Source organism: Eubalaena glacialis, chromosome 17, assembly GCF_028564815.1.
Source record: "Eubalaena glacialis isolate mEubGla1 chromosome 17, mEubGla1.1.hap2.+ XY, whole genome shotgun sequence".
Classification (NCBI taxonomy): Eukaryota; Metazoa; Chordata; class Mammalia; order Artiodactyla; family Balaenidae; genus Eubalaena; species Eubalaena glacialis.
Genome location: NC_083732.1, coordinates 70,270,920 through 70,295,485, shown reverse-complemented (window position 1 = coordinate 70,295,485; position 24,566 = coordinate 70,270,920). Strand labels below are relative to the sequence as shown.

The following is a 24,566-nucleotide window of genomic DNA, read 5'->3' as shown; positions in this document are numbered from 1 at the left end:
CACAGGTAAATAAAACCAAACTATCCAATTAGAAAATGGGTAAAACCTGAACAAATATTTCATCAAAGAAGGTATACAGATGGCAAATAATCACATGAAAAGATATTCAACATCATTAACCATCAGGAAAATGCAAATTAAAAGCACAATGAGATTTCACTGTACACACTTACCAAAATGGCTAAAATAGAACATAGTGATAACAAATGCTGGCATGTATGTATAGAAACGGTATCACTCACACTTTGCTCATGGGAATATAAAATGGTACAACCACTCTGAAAACAGTTTGGCAGTTTCCTTAAAAAGTATACAAAAAATTACCATACAATCCAGCTATTACACTCTTGGACACTTATTCCAGAGAAGTGAAAACTTACATTCAGACAAAAACTGCACACAAATGTTCACAGCAATTTGATTCATAACAGCCAAACACTGAAATCAGTCCAATTAATTATTTTAAATGAAATAAATTCTTTTTGCCATCAATATTGTATTTAAAGTTAAACCAAAGGAGCAGAGAAAATGAATTCTTGAACTGTATTTTAATTCAGCTCTTGGCTTAACATGAACTTTATCTAAAATGTAATTCTGAAAATACAGGTAGTACCAAAAAAAAAATAAATAAATACCTAGGCAGCTGACCACAATTGAAGGAAAGCACCCAATACATGGGCTACCTCACAAATAAAAACAACACTCTGAATGTCACAGATTGAATCAGAAGGAACAATTCCCATTATGTAGTACACCAACTGTAGGTACAAGGTAAGGAGGTCCAAAGAAACTAACAATTTCATATCTGAAAGTTATGTACATCGTTAGATTAAACATTATGCCCTCTACACTTACCTACTGACTTAGTCCTCATAACAGCTCTATAAGACAGGTATCATTATCAGTCCCATTTGCAGCCGAAAAATATGATATACATGGGCTGTGTGATTTGCCCAGAGTGCCACCCAGTGAAGAGGCAAAGCTTTGATTTGAACCCAGGTAATACATCTCCAAAATCTATGCTCTTAACCACAGGATATACTGACTTCAATAAGGTCCCTACATTACATCAATTTAGAAAGCAGGGGGAAAAGTCTCTAATATGAGGCAGTGTCACCCCAGCACTTGCCCCTGCTGTGTCCACAGGTAGTATGTGCCATTTGCAAGCATCACTGTCTAGATAACTTTTTTCCCTCCCAAATGTATGCACTTAGCACTTAAGTAGCCCACATGACAAGTGTCCATTTTACTATAGTTTTACACCAATTTTACTGTGTTACTGACATCATGAGAAAATTTTATGTTGAAAATACAAGTTAATTCAAGGAATCTGAATTAGTATAAATCAGTCTACACTAAACCTATGTATATTAATTTCATATTAACTAATTTCCTGTATGAAATTTACTTATTAAAAATGTGTTTATTTAATATTTACTATATCCCAAGCACTCTTCTGGGCAACCGAGAATACAATTAAGTTCCTACCTTCCAGCAGCTTAAATTCTTAGTGAGAGGAAACAGATTAACAAAACAACATAATTTCAGATTTTTAAAAGAGCTTTATAGAAATAAACAGTGATATAAAGAGTAGTGGTGTGGGGGGACTTTGGAGGTGCTACTTTAGTTAGAATGGTATGAAATTACCATTTAAAGTCTCCTTTTTATATCATAGTATTCCTTTTGTTCTAATGACATTCAAATTAAAGATGTAATTATAGTTAATATAGAAATATTTACAATGTATTTATGGAGAAGGGTATTCACCAACTTAGTTAATTAAAATAGAAAAGGGAGAATTGACAGAAGCAGCCTTTTTCTGCCGGGTAAACTCCTATTCATCCTTCAAAACCCAGGATACACTCCACCAACTCCAAGAAGCTCTTCCAACAGTCCTCAGATGGGACTCATTACCTGCTCCTCTTTACTGTCTCTGCATTTGTACATGGTTTATTGTACTCAGAACACTGGGCTATTATAATTTGTTTCCATTTCTATCTCCCTGACTAGACAGAACTCTTTGAGAAGTGAGGGATTTGTGTCTTATGTTTTTATCTCCTTTGGCTGAGATCTCGGCACATAGTACATCAATAAATATAAAGTACATTGACTTGCCTTGTTAAAAAAGACTCCCTCTTTTCACATAATTCATACCTACAGCAGGGTACTAGAAAAATGAACCATGTTGGCTCTATTAAATGTGGTCTCTCCTCTTGCCCTGCCACCCTACCACACTGGAAAAGTGGATTACGGTTATTTAGGGATCAGGGAGATTGTATCAGGTTTGCCTGTCTTCCTTGATATTTTCCCAATGCCAGAGGCAAAGCTAAATGAAAGGGGAGCACATAATATTTTTACTCACATTATCTTAATATGCACTCAGAAAATCTCGTGATCATTTTCACCACAACTGGTCTGATACATTTAGTGGCTCTGAATTATTTTTCTCAGTGCCACTAGCAAAATATCCAGCTATGCCACTCATTAACCATGACATTTGAAGGAAAACTGTGGTCACAGAACAATTTCTCACTTAAGTCTCTGGTAAGGTTGAGTTCAAGTTTCTAAACTAAGAGCTTGCTTCCAAGATTGGCTTCAGACACATCCCTGAAGATTTTTTGTTTTTTAAGAGTTAACTTCATTTTACATTTGCAAAGAGCTCAGTGGTTCTAAAAGGATTTTTCAATACATTGGCATATTCTGATTCTTACAACATTCTTGTGGGGAGCCACGATTGTCCTCAATTTTCAGAAAATGAAATTGAGCTTCAGAGAGACAAGTGAACAGTTCAGGCAGAGCCAGGACTGGACACCAGGTCTTGTAAAGGTTTGGTTGCCTCTTCCATCATACCATGCTACTAGCACCGTAGAAGACGTCCTCACATAATGCAACATGGGTGGCCACTAGTTATCTGTCATATTAATGTTACAAGCTGTCCATCTATCAGAAGGGGAGGGCATCCCTGGTGGTGCAGTGGTTAAGAATCCGCCTGCCAATGCAGGGGACATGGGTTTGAGCCCTCGTCTGGGAAGATCCCACATGCTGCAGAGCAACTAAGCCCGTACGCCACAACTACTGAGCCTGCGTTCTAGAGCCCGCGATCCACAACTACTGAAGCCCACACGCCTAGAGCCCGTGCTCTGCAACACGGAGCCACCACACCGCAACGAAGAGTAGCCCCCGCTCGTTGCAACTAGAGAAAGCCCGCGCGCAGCAACAAAGACCCAACTCAGCCAAAAATAAATAAATTATTATTTTTTTTTTTTAAAGGAAGGGGAGCAGGGGGTTCATTTCAGTCGTGTTCAGAGTCGACATTCATCAGAGGGCGCTTAGCGCTCATTTAGCCCAGTCTTGCTGGAGACGTACATTTTAAAGCATCCCTGACAGATGACTATCCTATCTAAAACAGCACTCCCCATCACCCTCTTCCCTTATTCTGTTTTATTTTTCTTTGTAGAGCTTCTTACTTCCTAGAAATATACTATATAGTGTGATGCTTAATTTTATATGTCAACTTGATTGGTCCATGGGGTTCTTGGACATTTGATCAAATATTATTCTTTGTTTGGGAGGGTGCTTCTGGATGAGATGAACATATGAATCCACAGACTGAGAAAAGCAGATTGCCTTCTCTAATGTAGTTAGTCCTCATTCAATTGATTGAAGACCTGAATAGAACAAAAAGGGAACTGCTCCTGCCTGACTGCCTCGATTGGAACATCGGACTCAAAACTGACACACTGGCTCTTCTTGGGTCTTGAGCCTGCCAGTTCTCAGATGGGAACTTACCCCACCGGCTCTCCTGGGTCTCCAGCTTGCTGACTGCAGATCTTGGGACTTCTTAGCCCCCATGATCATGTGAGCCAATTCCTTATAATAAATCTTTTTCTATATTTAAATATATACTATTGGTTCTGCTTCTCTGGAGAACCCTGACTAACACATATAGTTATTTATTTATTGACTGCAGCAGATACTTTTCATTGCTTCCTTTTTTTTTTTTTAAATAATAAAAAGATCTCCCATTTAGTGACTGCTTTTATCAGATGCTTTGCATATGTCTTTTCCATTTAAGCCTGGTATTAATCCTATAAGATAGGTGTCCTTTTCACTCCATTGATAAAGAAAGGTTAAGTAACTAGAACCTTTCTTTTTCAATGGAGTGAAAAAGACACCCATCTTACAGGATTAATAACTTGCCTATCATCACACACTAAGCAGGTAGAAAAGCTGGAATTCAAATCCAGGACTGACTCCAAAGCCTGAACCATTTAGCTATTGTGCTATTCAACTCCTATGACAAAAGAGAAGAAAAGTATTTGAAAGGAAGGAAGCGAGAAAGGAAGGGAAGAGGGGATGGGGAAAGAAGGAGAGGGAGGGAGGGAGAGAAAGAAAGGAGGGAAGGAAAAGAGGAAGGCAGGAAGAAGGAAGGAAGGAGGGAGGGAATGAAGAAAGGAAGGAAGGGAGGGAGGGAGGGAGGAAGAAAGGAAAGATTGCTAAGATTTGTCATTAAAGAAAGCATGAAATCAAAGACATACTTGTCTTATATCCAACTTGGGGTGAATAACACCATGACAACTTGGAGGCACATGAAGCCCAATCTCTGAACCATAGTCAAAGGAACATTTCTTCTGTCACTCAGAGCTCTGCATCTTAAAAGTAACTGACAATCCTGTAAACGTGACATTCATTACATTTCTCCTCTGCTCATAAACTGTAAGAGACTGGGAGAAGACATGACAGCTGTCTTCAAATATTTAAAGGGCTGTCATACAGAAGGGGGATTAGGAGTGTTCTGTATGCCCACAAGGAGACAGATTTCAACTCAACTCAAGAAAGAACTTTCTAACAGTCAAGATTTCCAGAGACCGCTGCCTTGAGAAATAGTGAGAGCTCTGTCGATGAAAGCAGATGCTCGTCAACCTTTGATGATGTGGCTGAAAAGCCTCAACCTCTCAACTGGTCGAACTACATGGACCTCAAAGTTACCTTCCAACTCCAAATTTTAAGATTATTTCTTCCCTCCCCCACCTACCAAATTGAGCCTAAACTATTCATTGGGTTCTTCAAAGCTCTCCATAATTCAACTCCACTTGACCTGTCCATATTGATTTCTCACTTCATCCCAGTACAATTACTTTTCTTTCCCCCAACAACATTCTCATCTCTGAGACCTTTGACTCAATTTTTATCCTCTCTGCCCACCGCCATTTCTTCCTATCTGACCTCTCCATACTCTACCTACCACAACGCCAGATACTGAAAACAGGTTTTATTTCCTTTGAAAATATACAGTCCTTTTAAAATACTTGTAGAGAAAGTCTGTCCTAAAATTTTATTTGTACAATGACCTGGTTATTATTTCCTGAATTTCATAAGTTCATGCTGACCCAAGAGAGGCTATTTTGCCTGACCACCTCTATTTAGACACAAAGCTTATTCAGGAGCCGGTATATTACATTCACATGTATTCTCAGCTCTGTATATAGTATTACATGATTTGGCTTTATGTTTACTTTAGTTGTCCATGGTGATTTTCTAAAAACATGCAATAACTCAATCATCCCTGTTACTCCAATTCATCAATAACAAACAGAACCTGACATTTTGAAGTTTCTAAGGCTGAAACATCTGCTTTATTTGATACCGTCAGCCCTGCAGGTATAGAAACAAGATGTTTAACAAAAAATTCTTAGACAAGAAGGAAGGTATCAATCAGATGAGCCCAAGCATTGCTACTGGAAACAGCCTCTGCCAAAATCTATAAACAGTGCTCACAGCTGTAAACTATCTGATTTAACAGAAAGATATATTACAAGATCTTTTTAAAATGAGGACATTTGCCACAGCCTGAGTGAGCCAGAGCACCCTAATCAGCTGCTACTTTAACCCCGTCCTGTCTGGGCGGGGAACAGACGCTCTCAGGCGACCTACACACAGAGGCGGGGCGAAATCCAAAGCTGAACCCCAGGAGCTGTGAGAACAAAGAAGAGAAAGGGAAATTTCTCCCAGCAGCCTCAGGAGCAGCAGATTAAATCTCCACAATCAACTTGATGTACCCTGCATCTGTGGAATACCTGAATAGACAATGAATCACCCCAAAATTGAGGCGGTGGACCTTGGGAGCAACTGTAGACTTGGGATTTGATTTCTGCATCTAATTTTTTCCTGGTTTTATGTTTATCTTAGTTTAGTATTTAGAGTTTACTATCATCGGTAGATTTGTTTATTGATTTGGTTGGTCTCTTGCTTTTTTTTTTCATATATATATATATTTTCCTTTTTCACTTTTGTGAGTGTGTATGTGTATGCTTCTTTGTGTGATTTTTTCTGTACACCTTTGCTTTTACCATGTGTCCTAGGATTCTGTCTGTCCATTTGTTATTTTTCTTTTTGTTGTTTTTTGTAGTACAGTTTTAGCACTTATCATTGGTGGATTTGTTTATTGGTTTGGTTGCTCTCTTCTTTCTTTCTTTCTTTTATTTAAATTACTTTTTAATTTTTTTATTTTTAATAATATATATTTTTATTTTAATAACTTTATTTTAATAGCTTTATTTTAATTAACTTTATTTTATTTTAATAACTTTATTTTTTTTTCTTTCTGTTCTTTATTTTCCTCCCATTTATTCTGAGCCGGGTGGATGACAGGGTCTTGATGCTCCGCCGGGGGTCAGGCCTGAGTCTCTTAGGTGGGAGAGCTGAGTTCAGGACATTGGACCACCAGAGGCTTCCCGGCCCCTTGTAATATCAAACGGCGAAAGCTCTCCCACAGATCTCAACCTCAGTGCTAAGACCCAGCTGCACTCAATGACCAGCAACCTACAGTGCTGGACACCCCGTGCCAAACAACTAACAAGACAAGAATACAACAACACTCATTAGCAGAGAGGTTGCCTAAAATCTTAATAAGTTCACAGACACCGCAAAACACACCACTGGACACAGTCCTGCCCACCAGAAAGACAAGATCTAGCCTCATCCACCAGAACACAGGCACCAGTCCCCTCCACCAGGAAGCCTACACAACCCACTGAACCAACCTTAGCCACTGGGGGCAGACACCAAAAACAATGGGAACTACGAACCTGCAGTCTGCGAAAAGGAGACCCCAAACACAGAAAGTTAAGAAAAATGAGAAGACAGAGAAAAACACAGCAGATGAAGGAGCAAGGTAGAAACCCACCAGACCAAACAAATGAAGAGGTAATAGGCAGTCTACCTGAAAAAGAATTCTGAGTAATGATAGTAAAGATGATTCAAAATTTTGGAAATAGAATGAAGAAAATACAAGAAACATTTAACAAGGACCTAGAAGGACTAAAGAGCAAACAAATAATGATGAACAACATAATAAATGAAATTAAAAATGCTCTAGAAGGAATCAATAGCAGAATAAATGAGGCAGAAGAACGGATAAGTGACCTGGAAGATAAAATAGTGGCAATAACTACCGCAGAGCAGAATAAAGAAAAAAGAATGAAAACATCTGGGACAACATTAAACGCACCAACATTCGAATTATAGGGGTCCCAGAAGAAGAAGAGAAAAAAGAAGGGACTGAGAAAATATTTGAAGACTTCCCTAATATGGGTAAGGAAGTCAGTCAAGTTCAGGAAGCGCAGAGAGTCCCATACAGGATAAATCCAAGGAGAAACACACCAAGACACATATTAACCAAACTATCAAAAATTAAATACAAAGAAAGAATATTAAAAGCAGCAAGGGAAAAGCAACAAATAATATACAACGGAATTCCCATAAGGTTAACAGCTGATTTCTCAGCAGAAACTCTGCAAGCCAGAAGGGAGTGGCAGGACATATTTAAAGTGATGAAAGGGAAAAACTTACAACCAAGATTACTCTATCCAGCAAGGATCTCATTCAGATTTGACGGAGAAATTAAAACCTCTACAGACAAGGAAAAGCTAAGAGAATTCAGCATCACCAAACCAGCTCTACAACAAATGCTAAAGGAACTTCTCTAGGCAGGAAAAACAAGAGAAGGAAAAGACCTACAATAGCAAACCCAAAACAATTAAGAAAATGGTAATAGGAACATACATATCAATAACTACCTTAAATGAAAATGGATTAAATGTTCTAACCAAAAGGCACAGACTGGCTGAATGGATACAAAAACAAGACCTATATATATGCTGTCTACAAGAGACCCACTTCCGACCTAGGGCCACATACAGACTGAAAGTGAGGGGATGGAAAAAGATATTCCATGCAAATGGCAATCAAAAGAAAGCTGGAGTAGCAATTCTCATATCAGACAAAATAGACTTTAAAATAAAGACTACTACAAGAGACAAAGAAGGACACTACATAATGATCAAGGGATCAATACAAGAAGAAGATATAAAAATTGTAAATATTTATGCACCCAACATAGGAGCACCTCAATACATAAGGCAAATGCTAACAGCCATAAAAGGGGAAATTGACAGCAACACAATAATACTAGGGGACTTTAACACCCCACTTTCACCAATGGACCGATCATCCAAAATGAACATAAATAAGGAAACACAAGCTTTAAATGATACATTAAACAAGATGGACTTAACTGATACTTATAGGACATTCCATCCAAAACCAACAGAATACACTTTCTTCTCAAGTGCTCATGGAACATTCTCCAGGATAGATCATATCTTGGGTCACAAATCAAGCCTTGGTAAATTTAAGAAAATTGAAATCATATCAAGTATCTTTTCCAAACACAATGCTATGAGACTAGATATCAATTACAGGAAAAAATCTGTAAAAAATACAAACACATGGAGGTTAAACAATACACTACTAAATAACCAAGAGATCACTGAAGAAATCAAAGAAGAAATCAAAAAATACCTAGAAACAAAATGACAATGAAAACACGACGACCCAAAATCTATGGGATGCAGCAAAAGCAGTTCTAAGAGGGAAGTTTATAGCAATACAATCCTACCTCAAGTAACAAGAAACATCTAAAATAAACAACCTAACCTTACACCTAAAGCAATTAGAGAAAGAAGAACAAAAAACTCCCAAAGCTAGCAGAAGGAAAGAAATCATAAAGATCAGATCAGAAATAAATGAAAAAGAAATGAAGGAAATGATAGCAAAGATCAATAAAACCAAAAGCTGGTTCTTTGAGAAGATAAACAAAATCGATAAACCGTTAGCCAGACTCATCAAGAAAAAGAAGAAGACTCAAATCAACAGAATTAGAAATGAAAAAGAAGTAACAACTAACACTGCAGAAATACAAAGAATCATGAGAGATTACTACAAGCAACTATATGCCAATAAAATGAACAACCTGGAAGAAATGGACAAATTCTTAGAAATGCACAACCTTCCAAGACTGAACCAGGAAGAAATAGAAAATATGAACAGACCAATCACAAGCACTGAAATTGAAACTGTGATTAAAAATCTTCCAACAAACAAAAGCCCAGGACCAGATGGCTTCACAGGCGAATTCTATCAAACATTTAGAGAAGAGCTAAAACCTATCCTTCCCAAGCTCTTCCAAAATATAGCAGAGGGAGGAACACTCCCAAACTCATTCTACGAGGCCACCATCACCCTGATGCCAAAACCAGGCAAAGATGTCACTAAAAAGAAAACTACAGGCCAATATCACTGATGAACATAGCTGCAAAAATCCTCAGAAAAACACTAGCAAACAGAATCCAACAGCACATACACCATGATCAAGTGGGGTTTATCCCAGGAATGAAAGGTTTCTTCAATATACACAAATCAATCAATGTGATAAACTATATTAACAAATTGAAGGAGAAAAACCATATGATCATCTCAATAGATGCAGAGAAAGCTTTCGACAAAATTCAACACCCATTTATTATAAAAACCCTCCAGAAAGTAGGCATAGAGAGAACTTACATCAACATAATAAAGGCCATATATGACAAACAACATCATTCTCAATGGTGAAAAACTGAAACCATTTCCACTAAGATCAGGAACAAGAGAAGGTTGCCCACTCTCACCACTATTACTCAACATAGTTTTGGAAGTTTTAGCCACAGCAATCAGAGAAGAAAAAGAAATAAAAGGAATCCAAAACTGAAAAGAAGGAGTAAAATTGTCACTGTTTGCAGATGACATGATACTCTACATAGAGAATCCTAAAGATGCTACCAGAAAACTACTAGAGCTAATCAATGAATTTGGTAGAGTAGCAGGATACAAAAGTAATGCACAGAAATCTCTCGCATTCCTATACACTAATGATGAAAAATCTGAAAGAGAAATTAAGGAAACACTCCCATTTACCACTGCAACAAAAAGAATACAATATCTAGGAATAAACCTACCTAAGGAGAGAAAAGACCTGTATTCAGAAAACTATAAGACACTGATTAAAGAAATTAAAGACAATACAAACACATTGAGAGATATACCATGTTCTTGGATTGGAAGAATCAACATTGTGACAATGACTCTACTACCCAAAGCAACCTACAGATTCCATGCACTCCTTATCAAACTACCAATGACATTTTTCACAGAACTAGAACAAAAAATTTCACAATTTGTATGGAAACACAAAAGACCCCGAATAGCCAAAGCAATCTTGAGAAAGAAAAACGGAGCTGGAGGAATCAGGCTCCCTGACTTCAGACTATACTACAAAGCTACAGTAATCAAGACAGTATGGTACTGCCACAAGAAAACAGAAATATAGATCAATGGAACAGGATAGAAAACCCAGAGATAAACCCATGTGCATGTGGTCACCTTATCTTTGATAAAGGAGGCAAGAATATACAATGGAGAAAAGGCAGCCTCTTCAATAAGTGGTGCTGGGAAAACTGGACGGCTAAATTAATTTCTAAACAGTGAAATTAGAACACTCTCTAACACCATACACAAAAATAAACTCTAAATGGATTAAAGACCTAAATGTAAGGCCAGATGGTATAAAACTCTTAGAGGAAAACATAGGCAGAACACTCTATGACATAAATCACAGCAAGATCCCTTTTGACCCACCTCCTAGAGTAATGGAAATAAAAACAAAAATATACAAATGGGACCCGATGAAACTTAAAAGCTTTTGCACAGCAAAGGAAACCATAAACAAGACGAAAAGACAACCTTCAGAATGGGAGAAAATATTTGCAAACGAAGCAAGTGACAAAGGATTAATCTCCAAAATATACAAGCAGCTCATGCAGCTCAATATCAAAAAAACAAACAACCCAGTCCAAAAGTGGGCAGAAGACCTAAATAGACATTTCTCCAAAGAAGATATACAGATTGCCAACAAACACATGAAAAGCTGCTCATCCTCCCTAATCATTAGAGAAATCCAAATCAAAACTACAATGAGGTATCACCTCATACCAGTTAGAATGGCCATCATCAAAAAATCTACAAACAATAAATGCTGGAGAGGGTAGTGGAGAAAAGGGAACCCTCTTGCACTGTTGGTGGGAATGTAAATTGATACAGCCACTATGGAGAACAGTATGGAGGTTCCTTAAAAAACTAAAAATAGAACTACCATACGACCCAGCAATCCCACTACTGGGCATATACCCTGAGAAAACCATAATTCAAAAGGAGTCATGTACCACAATGTTCACTGCAGCTCTATTTACAATAGCCAGGACATGGAAGCAACCTAAGTGTCCATCGACAGATAAATGGATAAAGAAGATGTGGTACATATGTACAATGGAATATTCCTCAGCCATAAAAAGAAATGAAATTGAGTTATTTGTAGTGAGGTGGATGGTATAGAGCCTGTCATATAGAGTGAAGTAAGTCAGAAAGAGAAAAACAAATACTGTATGCTAACACATATATATGGAATCTAAAAAAAAAAAAAAAAAAAACTGTTTCTGAAGAACCTAGGGGCAGGACAGGAATAAAGACGCAGACATAGAGAATGGACTTGAGGACACGGGGAGGCAGAAGGGTAAGCTGGGACGAAGTGAGAGAGTGGCATGGACATATATACACTACCAAATGTAAAATAGATAGCTATTGGGAAGCAGCTGCATAGCACAGGGAGATCAGCTCGGTGCTTTGTGTGCAACTAGAGGGGCAGGATACGGAGCGTGGGAGGGAGACGCAAGAGGGAGGAAATATGGGGATATGTGTATACGTATAGCTGATTCACTTCATTATAAAGCAGAAACTAACACACCATTTTAAAGCAATTATACTCCAATAAAGATGTTAAAAAAAAACCCATATAGGCTTATAAAACTTAAAAAATATATAAATAAAATAAAATAAAATGATAACTTCAGATATCTCTGAAAAAAAATTTAAAAAAACTAAAATGAGGACATTTGAAAACTTACTTAAGGAAGAGCTATATTTTTTTTACCACTGGAAAATTCATGGGTTAAGAATGATAAAATTTGTTGGAGGCCAACAGAAGAGATGTCAAAAATCCTTTAAAAATATCTTATCAAGAGTGGTCAGGGGTAGCGGAAAGTCGGAGAAAACAGGCGGTCTATTGCTAGGAGAATCTCAGCCCCTTGCCCTCAGGGAAACCTTATAATTTTATGCACAGGTATCATGTACTTTGCAGGTGTTCAATGATTATTTTCTGAATGACTGATTCTGTTTCATGCTTTTTTGAGTTCCTGAAAACATGAATTTTAATGCTTTACATCACAGCAAAAACAGAAATCTGCTTTCTGCTTTTTTATAATAATAACATTCTTTTCATGAAAACAGTCTTTCTTAATCTTCTCTAAGGGAATGTGAACCTCTCTCCTTGAGTCTAAAACAAGCCAAATCCAAATATTCAACAAATAGTTATTGACAATGCAGCACTCTGCTGCATTTGGTAGGCTAATATTTTCTCTTTGAAAAGAAGACACTAGAAAAAAAGGAAATAGAAAAAGGGGTGCAAACTGACATTCGTCCCATACCTGCTATGTTGCACGTATGTCACAAACCTGATAGCATTTAATCTTCCCAAGCCTGCATACTCGTTATGGCTATTATGCTCATTTTGCCAGTGAAGAAACTGGAGCTTAGAGAGGTTTCTACACCTAAGGTTGCCTAGGTAGGTAGGAAGCAAGGGAAGATTTCATTCCAAGGGATATATGACCACAAAACCTGTGTGCTATATACTGAGCCACACTGACCTCAAGAAGTAACAAGAAAATTAAGGGAGAAAAAGGAAAGTTCAATAGGGGAAGAAAAAAGAATATTCTAACGAAAATGTTACTGTTTATCCTCTTAAACCTTGGACTGAAAAGCCAGTCATATGATCTTCTGATTTCTCCGCTGAGCATGGCCACTCAGACTCAGACCTACCATATGGCTAATGCCATGGGCTTGACAGACCACCTCTGCAGTTGCTCTGTGCTTCTAAGAAGTGTTATGGAACGACTGGAGAGCAGAAGTGAGGAGAAACAGGGCCAAAATTACATCACCACTTCTGTTGGATCAGGGTTTCTCAACCTTTTTTAATAAATTAATAACTTGAATTAACATTACTTATTTAAAACAGTGGTTTTACTTAAGATGCCAAAGAATTGAAGAACAGACAACTACCCATAGCTAGATCTCCATCACTTAGAAATGGCTTCTACAAGTCTTTTTATTCCTCCTTTTTCCTGTTTTGTCTGTTAAATCTTATCTTTTACTTTGGTGTTTTACAGTTTCACCAACATGATTCTGGGTGTGGCTAATTTTTCATTTGCACTCTTCAGAACACTTTATGTTCTATTCAGTCCCTTTTCAAATCTTACCTACTCTTGTTTTCATGGTCTCTCATCCTTCTCTTGTTTTGACTATGTCTATGACTTCAATAATATTGTTGTTTATTTTATAGTATTTATGTAATCATTTCATAACTGGAAATCATGGGATTCTGAGACCACCATATTTGTGTCTCATGACGCATACTCATGGTTTTACTTCTGTGTTTCAAAATTTTGGATTATAAACTCTTTCTGGCATTGCTTTATCTGTGGTAATCTTTAGAATTAGGGCTGAGCATGTGTGCCTCAAAGGTGATTTTGTGTTTTCTTCTGCCAGGGACCCAATTTATACCAGCTTTGAGCAAGTTTAAAATTAATTTCTTGAATATTAGGACCCCAGAACATGTGAAGAGTATAAATGTGAATGCCTAATCTGTATGTGGTACAGGCCCATGGTTATAAATTCTCAAGGAGACATTTTTCCACTCAGGACACAGGCACAGACAGAGGGGCTTCCAAAAATTCTCCTTATGCTTATGAGCAGAGATTTTCTAGTTCGCCCTAGTGTTGCTGGTACACTATTTCAACTGTCTAGGTAATGATAATAATTATTATTATGAGAATAATGAGGAAGAAGAGGAGAATGAAATAGAAGGAGAAGATGATGAAGAAAAAAAAAGAGGAGGAACAGGAACACTTAAAAGAGCATACTCTATGGGCCAGGCATCCTTCTAGATCCTTTAATGCATGAATTCCACCCACAACCTAACCCCAAAGTCCAGTTTATGACTGGACTCAATCCCTTCCCCCTTGTGTCTAAAAGTCAAGATCTAGCCAGAATTAACCTACAAAACCCACCCACTCACCTGTGCTTTAGCCAATATTCTGACTCCTGCATCACCAGAATTAAAATTTTCTCCAGTCCCACCCTGGTCAAACTAAGCTCACAGTGCTGGGTTCAGCAGATTTAAGGCCCAGAATAACTAGTGGAAAAAGCAGTAAACTTTCAAATTGATCTCTTAATTGCAAGCCAAGAACTATAAAAGTATTATAGGAAGTAAGCAATTCCAGTAAGTGAAAATACACCTGGAGAATAATCATGTGCCCTGGCTATGCTCAACCAAAACTACATATAATTCAAACCTGACTCTTGCCCAGGAGAAGGCACTGGGTAAACACGTTGAGTCCCTGCTAGACTATGTAAGTTTCATGAGGGTAGAATCCGGCCTACCATGATCACCAATTAATTCCCAGTGCCTGACTCAGTGTTCAGCACTGGAGGGTAATCACCAAATCTCTTCTATGCATTTACTGTTAAATCACTAACACAAAAGATTGGTCTTTGATGATATTAATTCATGCAAACTATACATTCTAATATTAACAGAAAATAACTATGTAGCACTGACTATGTTCTAGACACTATATGTATTAACTCATTTAATGTTAATTGGGAGAATTCATGTTTCAGGTAGGGAAAAAAAAACAAATGTGAGAGCATGAGAAGTAGGGTCCTTTGAAGGCATATATATGAGAGTACAACCTATGTAATTCTTATTGGAAATACCAAAATGGACAGCTGTCCTTAGAAAAGCAGTGAATTACTCAGTCCAGTGAGTAATTCTGTTCCAACATATCCAAAAGTTTTAAACATTCTAAAGCAAGGATTGGCAAACTTCTTCCGAAAAGGGCAAAACAGAAAATATTTCAGTCTTTGTAGGCCATCTGATCTCTGTTGTATCTGCTCAACTCTGATATTCTGGGAAAGCAGCTATAAATGGTATATAAAGAAATAAGCATAGCTGTGTTCCAATAAAACCCATTTACCCACTTAAGAAAACAGAGGACTGGATTGGCCCATGGGCCATAGTTTGCCCATGGAAAGAATGGATAGTTTGCTTGGAAAGAATAACTTAAGCTCATCTTATTTTTTCCTCCTAAAAATCAGAGCATTGGGACCCTCCCCTTACCTTCTCCCTGCAGAGAAAAATAATTCATTTAAAAAAACGCAAAGAGGGTCAGAGATCTTAATTTAAAAACCATTAAGAGGAAAAAACAAGGAAACCCTACGCTACTTTTTCTTTCTATCTCATTATCTTTTTCAATCAAGTCCTGTATTCTTGTGCAAAACACCAAAAATGACTGGAGAAAGCTGTTTGGACAACACACAAGAAATAGCAGTTGCTGCAGACGTGCCAGTATTATGCTCCAAGGCCAATACCACTTTTGTTTGGGAGTTGGATTTGGATTATTGAAGAAACACGTACAGTAGACGGCAAACAAGGAACTAACTGCACAGCAACTTCTGTTAACGATCTTAGCTCTTTACATCTAAACTAAAATTGTAAAATATTTGAACTATGTCCAATTGTATCTGAGCCACTATCAATGTAGACTCTTATACCAAAAGACTGTAGATTGTAGGGAAAACAAAGAGCAGAGTTCAATGTGAATCATGGAACTATCACATCTTGAAAGAAGTACATCAAGTGAATCGGTTTGCAGGGCAGAAATAGAGACACAGATGTAGAGAACAAACATATGGACACCAAGGGGGGAAAGCGGCGGGGGTGGTGGTGGTGGTGGTGGTGGGATGAACTGGGAGATTGGGATTGACATATATACACCAATATGTATAAAATGGATAACTAATAAGAATCTGCTGTATAAAAAAATAAATAAAATAAAATTTAAAAATTAAAAAAAAAAAAAAGAAGTACATCAAGGGTGGGGAAGACCTTTTTAAAATCTCCAGTGGGCCCCATTAACCCTCCCCCTCACTGTCCTGGGAGCCCTAATTCTGACCTGAATTCTCACCATTATTTACAACTTACTTCTTAAGACTATTCACTCATATCACCAGTGCCCTCAGAATCCTCTCTGCCCCTTTATATACCTCATGGGAACCCTCACCTAAAAGAGGAAGCCACCTTTTATCTACAAAATTCCTGAAAGTTTTTGCCCTAACCCAGGTCTTCATCACTGCAATAAATATGTTGAAACAGTCCCTAGTGAAAGTGGGCTCAGGAAAGGCCTCTCCATAAACATGTGTTTAGTGTGTAAAGCAAATGAACTGCTGAATGAAAGGTCCTTCTGCGGATGTCTGTGAGGATCTATCAGAACATATATTAACGTTACTCTCACTTTTCACTGTTCTTTTCCCTGTGTTCAATTCACTTCACTCAAACCTATGTTTTAGAAGAGCAAGAGGAAGGTGCATCAGGGAAAAGAAAGGAGAACTGAGGACATTTTAGGAATATCTAGTTATAGCTAAATTCTGGGATCAAACTCTAATCCATGGATGGAAGATAGGTTTCACCTTGAGTGCCATTCTTTAAGCACTGCCTGGCAAAGAATGCTAAGCCAAAACTCAGCCGAGAACTTACACGTAAAATCCTCCATAAAAGTATTTAGAAATTAAAAAAAAAAAAAAACCACAGGGAAAGTAAATCAGAAGTTAATGAGTTTGGTTATTTAAAGGTGGTGAGTAAAGCTGGGTGGAAGAAATAGGGGAAGTCATACCTCTTTTGAGTATTACCCTTTTGTATACTTTTTTACTTTTGGAACCACATTAATGTTTCATGTACTCACAAATTACCCTGACTGTATTAAAAATGAATAACAAAACCACCGTGAACAGGGAGGAAAAGAACTAACCCAAGATCCTTTTGAACACAGATATTTTATTATATACCCCACACTAAAGGCAAATATCGAACTCTAGTTGACAGACTTTTTGCTAAGTGTATAAATTAGCAAGTTTGAAACTATTTTTATGATTGAGCATATAAGTAGATGCATTTAAGATATTGGGAGCCATGTTACCCAACTCTTTTGAAGAGAGAGTTGTAAATATGGAAGAAGAAATGCTAGAATAAACCCTGTGGTATGGATAGATGATAGATACAAGGTACAATAAGATAGAGGATAGAAAGATAGATAGATAGATAAATAGATAATGGGCTGTGTGTGTGTGTGTGTGTGTGTATGTGTATTCTCAGATAAGAGGGCCTAGAAGCAATGACAACCCAGAAGCATAAACACATCTAGTAACCACATTTTGGTATCTAAATACCATTCTCTATGAAAAAAATCCCAACTCCTTGAAGAAGTGGTTGATTTCAGGACAGGGCACAAAAACTACAAGAGGAGCCTGGAATGCAAGGTTTGTGCCAGAAAGTAAGGAAAAGCTTCAAGAATGATGGGGATATATTAAAAGCGCATAGGAGACACCTTGAAATAGCTCCCACTGAGCAGTTCTGGAAGAATTTGAGCATCAAAATACATGATAGTAATGGATTATAATCCATCACATGAAATAAAAATTCATAAAAATTATATAAATAAATAAATATGGGAGAAGGGAAAGATCTCCCTTACAGTAGAATGCCACCTAATAAATGTAGAATGAACAATGAAGTTAGGAAAATTATCATTTCAGAAACATTATAGTAGTAACTGACTCAGGCAAGAATCATCAATGGATGTTAAAATAAGTGGGTAAAATGGTAATAAGAAAAACAATATTTACATAGTGTCTTATGAATTTGTAACATTGGCAAGCTTGAGCATCCCCAAACAAGAAATTAACATAAAATGGTTCCAATTTGGTAGCAACCAAGGGGCACCTCTCTGGAGGTGCTCACTCCTAAACCATGCTGTGAAGAATTCCCACAAAAGAGCTCACAAATCAAAGTGACATGTCAAACAAGAAAACAAGCACCATGAATGAAAACCAGTAAAGAAAAGAAAAGAAAAATTTAACCCTAAAATACTTTAGATAATATAATTATTGGGTTCAGAATATAAAATAAACATGATTAAGACAGCAGAATAATTTTTTAAAAAACACTAAAATGGAACAATGTACCAGATAAATTTCTAGCAAAATTTTCAAAAAATCAAATATAATTTCTAGAAATAAAAGATTTACTCATTAAAAAGGACAGGCTAAAAAGCAGATTAGAAAGAGATAAAAGGGTAATTAGTATACTAATAGAAAGATAAAGGAAATTACCCAAAATGTCATTGATAAAATCAAAGAGGTAGAAAATGTGAAAGTTAAGAGACATAGATCATCAAAAAAGACTATCTATGATAAATATAATTTGAATACAGAGAAAGAGAGAATAGAGAAAGAAATAGGTAACTGAGAAAAAGAATATTTGAAGAGCTAAAGGTTGAGAATCAGTGAAAGTTATAAATCCTGATTCTGGGAGCACAAAGAGGTCTATAACAAGACTTATTGTAGTGAAACAACAGAACACCAAAGAAAAAGAACAGAAAGCCTGAAAAGCATCTGGAGAGAAAAGAGAGATTACCTGAAAAGGAATAACGTTTAGACTGTCAACAGACTTGTCTTAAACAAGAGCCAAAAGAGAGTGAAATATCTTCTAAATGATTAGAGACAACAACTTCCAACCTGGTACCCAGCTAGTCTTTCAAAAATGAGGGTGGGCTGCAGATATTTTTGTGTGAATAAAGTTAAGTTTACCACCACAGATCTTCTCTAAAGGAAACTGAACACATGCAGAAAATCTGAGATGCAAGATGGAATAATGAGCAAAGAAATTTATAAACATGGGAAGTCCTGGACAAACAATGACTGTTAAAATTATAATTACTATAAATATTATACCTTCATGAGGCAAAAATGTTAAAATTAATGTATTTGTTATGAATTATGTAAAATATAGAGGGTAGATAATTGAAGTTAAAGTACTATAAAATTTTGTATTGGTTGGGAAATGGTAAATATACTGATTAGTTTTAGAGTTTGGTTTTGTATGCACACTAAAAATTTAATTATAATCATACAAAAAACACAAAAGGATTAAATACCTGCTAGTTCAGTAGAGGGGAAAATGTATTTTAAAAAAAAAAAAGTGATCAATTTTAAGTAAATAAGGCATACAAGGGGAAAATGTAGCATAATAGGAAGCATAAAATAAATGGCAAATCCAAAATGTAAGTGGACTACAGACACCAATTAAAATACAGAGGTTGTAAGAGATGATTTTTTTAAATCCAACTAAATGCTCTTTAAAAGATTTACTCACCTTGAACCTGAGAACACAAATAGGGTGAAACTTAAAGGGCAGAGAATCAACATGTTATGTGACTATTAAACAAAATAGTATCTAAGTCAAATATTGAATTACTAAGAATAAAGAAAATTTTTACAAAATAAAAAGAATTATTCACTAGGACAATATAACAACTCTTACTTTACATGAACTTAGCCTCTAATTAAAGCAAAATTGCCAGAGTTACAAAGAGAAATGGACAAATCTCCCAGACACAGAGATTAAAATTTTTCTCAAGAACACAAGCGATGGTTAAAAAAAAATTGACCACATTTAAACAATAAGTCTGAACAAATTTTTTAAAAATATTGGTACCACAATGCAATTGTTAGACACCAACAACAAATACGTATCTTTTAAAAAATGTCTGTATGTTTAGAAATTAAATAATATATTTCTAAATAACTTGTGGATCAAAATAGAAAGCCTAGTAGAAATTAGAAATTATATAGCATGAGCTACATAAAAATAATACTACATATCAAAATCTATGTGATACAGCTAAAGCAGTACTTGGATATTTGTAGCCTTAAAAAATGCATATAATAGAAAAGGAGAAATACTGAAAATTAATGAGATAAGCATTCAATTCAGGAAGTTAGAAAAAGAAAAACATAATAAGGAAAGAATATTATATATAAAAACATATAAAATAATAAGATACCATAGACAAGATGAACAAGGTTGAAGATATGCACACATTATAATTGAAAACTTCAATATCTAGGTGTATATGCTAGAGAAATTCTACCACATGTACAGAAGGCAACATAAATAAGAATACTTACAGCAATTTTGTAATAGCAAAATACTGGGAACATCAAAAGTAGAAGAGTTAAATATATTGGGTTATATTTATCCAATGGAATTATACACAACAAAGATGAATAAATTGCCTCACATAAGTCAACATGGATAATTCAAAAAATCTAATATTTGTGAAAAAAAGCAAGTTGCAAAGTATACATAGATTTTGATTAAATGTATACAAAATTTAAGATATGAATTCATAATTAAAATATGGTTTCAGGATTCATATATTTATGTAGTAAAATGATAAAGACACATATTGGAACGATAAACACTGAATTCAAATACTGGCAGCCTCTTAGAAGGGGAGGAAAAGGAATATACAGGGATATATAGGGAGTTCCGACTGTGCTGTTTATATTTATCTTCTTAACTGGATAAAGTTGTTTATTACTTATTTTTATACTTTTTATATACCTGATATATTTAACAATAAATCATAATAATATAGTTAATACAAATATAAAATTATAAATTATTAGAAGAAATAGGAAAACTTTGAAACTGAGAATTTCAAATATTGGAAAGTGTACATTTTAAGAATAAATTATTGAAAAAATTGTGTCAGTTTGGTAGACTATCAAAATTGTAAAATTTGCATATCCTTTAACCCTGCAATTTCATTTTTAGAAGTATTTAGTTTTTGCAATGTGTTCGTAAAGTTTTAAAATTAAACAGCGAGATGAAGAAAGAAGAAAGGTAGGTAGGTCACGAGACTATGGGGGTCCTTGAAAGTCTTGATAAGGATCTGGCCTCCATCCTAAGAGCAGTGGAAAGCCATTGAAGGGGTTTTAAGATGTGCGGGGGTCGGGGGGGTGGTACGTGGAGCGTAGAGTCGGATTTGTTTTGCAAAGATCACTCTAACTTCTGGGCAGAGAACAAATTGAGATCTTGCTAAATAATACTGCACACCAGGAAAGAAAGGGGAGCTTAGTGGAGTGTTGGCAATAGACATGGAAAGAAACGAACAGATTCTGTCAGTATTTCAATAGAAAATAAATTCACTAGAACTTAGTGATGTATTAAATATGGAAAAGTAAGGGAGAGGGAAGTGTTGACAGTTACTATGTGTGAGGAAGGAAGGAGGGAATGAGGTGGGGCTGAGGGAGATTTTCATATTAGATCTGTACTCCTCTGATGGGACCAACGGCCAAGGATGTATGTATTGTCTGTGTTCTTAAGACAACTCAATCCCCCAAATAAGCCAATTAAATTTTAAAAAAATCTGACCTTCTTCTGGTACAGATGGTTTATTCTCATTTCCTTTGTCCAAAACCTTGACTCTGGGTTTTGGTTCCTTTCTTTTTTCTAAATCTTTAACTGGAAAAAAAGTAAAAATACAGCAACATGTTAGGTTAAAACCTAAAAGAAAATATTCAATGAATTTTTACTAAAACCCTTGCAAGTATTGAAAGTTTTAAGTAGAAATTAGCTCCATGGTAGAAACTCATTTCAGAAGATTGGAGCTGCTATTTTTTTCAATTTTGTCATGGGAATGTGTGGAAATCACAGAATTACTTTGGTAGAGTATTCACTATGGGCAGATGTATCAGATAAATTTAACCCTTCATAGTTGTTATAAAATCACAAGATTAGCCCCATTTCAGACATGAGGGAATGAAGGACCAACAGGCTAAGGAGCTAAGACTTATCTCATAAAACCAGAAAGTGTTGGCACAGGATTCAAGCCACGTCTTCAGATTTCTGGAAGGCCTGTGAGTTGGCCCCTGTTCTAGAAAGATCTTAGCCATGAATATACTCATTTGGAGTTGGTCTATCTGCAATAGAAGATAGGGAACTCCACAATAATTTCCTTTCAAACTTAAAAAAAATGTTTCCCTACTAATAAATAGTAGTATTTCTTCCATACTTTCATTATGAAATATTCAGAGACCCAGAATGACCCTCGGTCCTTTAATACATTCATTCCTATGTACTCCAATAGTTTTACTTTTCACTCCACAGCAGCTTCCCTGCTATTGCTTGGCACCTGGAGTTGTCCTGAGTCATCGCTAAATGGCAGTGATATCTGCACAAATACCCTGTGAAAAGGAGGAAGTGATCCCATGGCAAAATATTTCATTTAATTATTGCATTCACTTCATGGAAATCTGCAAACTTATTGGAGGGTTGGCTCTGTAGGGTAAGCAATGATTTCCTTTGAACCATCCTTCTTGCCTTCTTAGGGTATTATTCCATGAATCCTGTCTTTATCATCTCTTCCTCCTCCTCCTCTTCTTTTTACTGGCTTCCATCCCTTTGCTAAAAGGGTTTGAGACTTGCCATCTGCCAAGGCCGGGTTGCTCTAGTTCTATGAATCCTTTATAGAAACCTTCCTTGGCTTTCTGGTACTTAGAGATTAAATTCCATGATTAAAAATAATAATTAAATACAAGGTGTCTTAATCCTGCTATTTCCACTGATCTTCTCATTTTCTAAATCCATTTTTTAGACCACATCTTCTGACTTCTTTATAAGGCTTGGCCACTTTGGAACACCTCTTCCTTTAAATTCTTTTCTTTCTCAGTTTTTAAAAAAGCATTATCCTGGGTGTTCTCATATTCCTCTGACCCCTCCTTTACATTCTCATTCTTTGGATTATTTTTCTGCTTCCATTCCTGAAACATAGTCATAAACTACATTTGCCTTGCATCCCTGTACACCCCGCCTACAATTTTATCATCCCACAGTTTTAATTCTCACCCTTCCGTGGATAATTTCCAAATCTACATCTTCAACCCCACCCACACATAGGCCACGGCCTCAAATTGCTTTCATTCTGTAAAAGAAAATAAGTCTGCAACTCTAGTGTGAGGAAAGTTGTGCTAAAAGTAGAAATAGATCTGGGAAAGAATAATTGCAGAGGTGGAGACACTGGGAAACTTCACCAGGAAGGTGACATTTGGGCCAAACTTTAAAAAAGGAGCAAGATTTTGCAGGCAGAGATGAGCAAAATATAGTTCCAAAGAGAAAAATAGTGACCAAAAATAAAGTTTGCCAAAATAGGGCCAAAATCCATTCTACAGATGAACAAGAAAAAAACAAAACAGTCACTTTGAATTGGGCCTCTAGGGCACATACAAGATGTAACACATGCCATGCCAAGCTTCTGTCCTCCTCTCGCAGGAGGCAAAATCAATTAGAAAACAGACTGTCAAGAGTAAAGTGGTATTAATCATAACAACAAAAGCAACCATGCCCCTACTATGTGCTGACGTGAGTTAATCCACACAATAATAGGCACAAACCATCCCCCCATTTGCCCATGAGGAAACTGAGGCTAGAAGTTGTTAAGTTGCTTGGCCAAATACACACACCAGATTTGGAATCATAACAGTTTAGACATGCCTTTCTGTCTTCAAAATCCAAAGGTTGTTCCTTATGTTTCCCTGTGTATCAGAAGATGGACTTTTGAAAAATTCAAATCCCTACACTAACTGCAAACCTATATCCACAGGATTTGTCTAGATCATTATTTTCCTGGATCCAAGCATGAAAGGTTTCCAGGGAGGGGAGACCAGACTTTAGCTCCATCTCACAGGGAGCGAAAACATAACTGAAATGCAAAATGGAAAAGGAAACCATCCAAACAAGTTATTTTAATTTCATTCTTATAAATTGTTATTTGGGAAGAACTAAGATCTCTATCCTGCCAATAAAAATAACATAGCTAAAAAATATGTATGCGTCCATATAATTTATCTAACAAGTTGGACTGTTTCACTAAGATTATTTCAGCAGAGCTAAGCAAACTGAAAACAAAAGCATTTCTTTTTAAATGTTTTGAGTAAATAGCTATTGGCAAAGTTTTAAGGCTACCTGTGTTTCTTATGCTGCTAGTCATGGAATATTTGCAATAATCAATCGCACAAAAGCTTAAGACTAAAGTGAAATGAATTGTTTCTCCTTGTCCTTTTTACTGCTTCTCACAAACTTTAAGGAAAGTTATTTCCCTTACTCATGTAGGAATGTC

The 24,566-nt window shown here is 36.4% G+C and overlaps 1 protein-coding gene across 4 annotated transcripts in view; it reads right to left on the bottom strand.

The window, feature by feature from the left end:
- Positions 1 to 24,566, bottom strand: part of COL14A1 (collagen type XIV alpha 1 chain) — a 238,104-nt gene that overhangs the window by 182,287 nt on the left and 31,251 nt on the right. For all 4 annotated transcript variants that reach the window (XM_061172169.1, XM_061172166.1, XM_061172167.1 and 1 more), the window contains exon 4: positions 21,824 to 21,913. In XM_061172169.1, the coding sequence (XP_061028152.1) occupies positions 21,824 to 21,913 (90 nt within the window). The remainder of the gene's footprint in view (positions 1 to 21,823; positions 21,914 to 24,566) is intronic.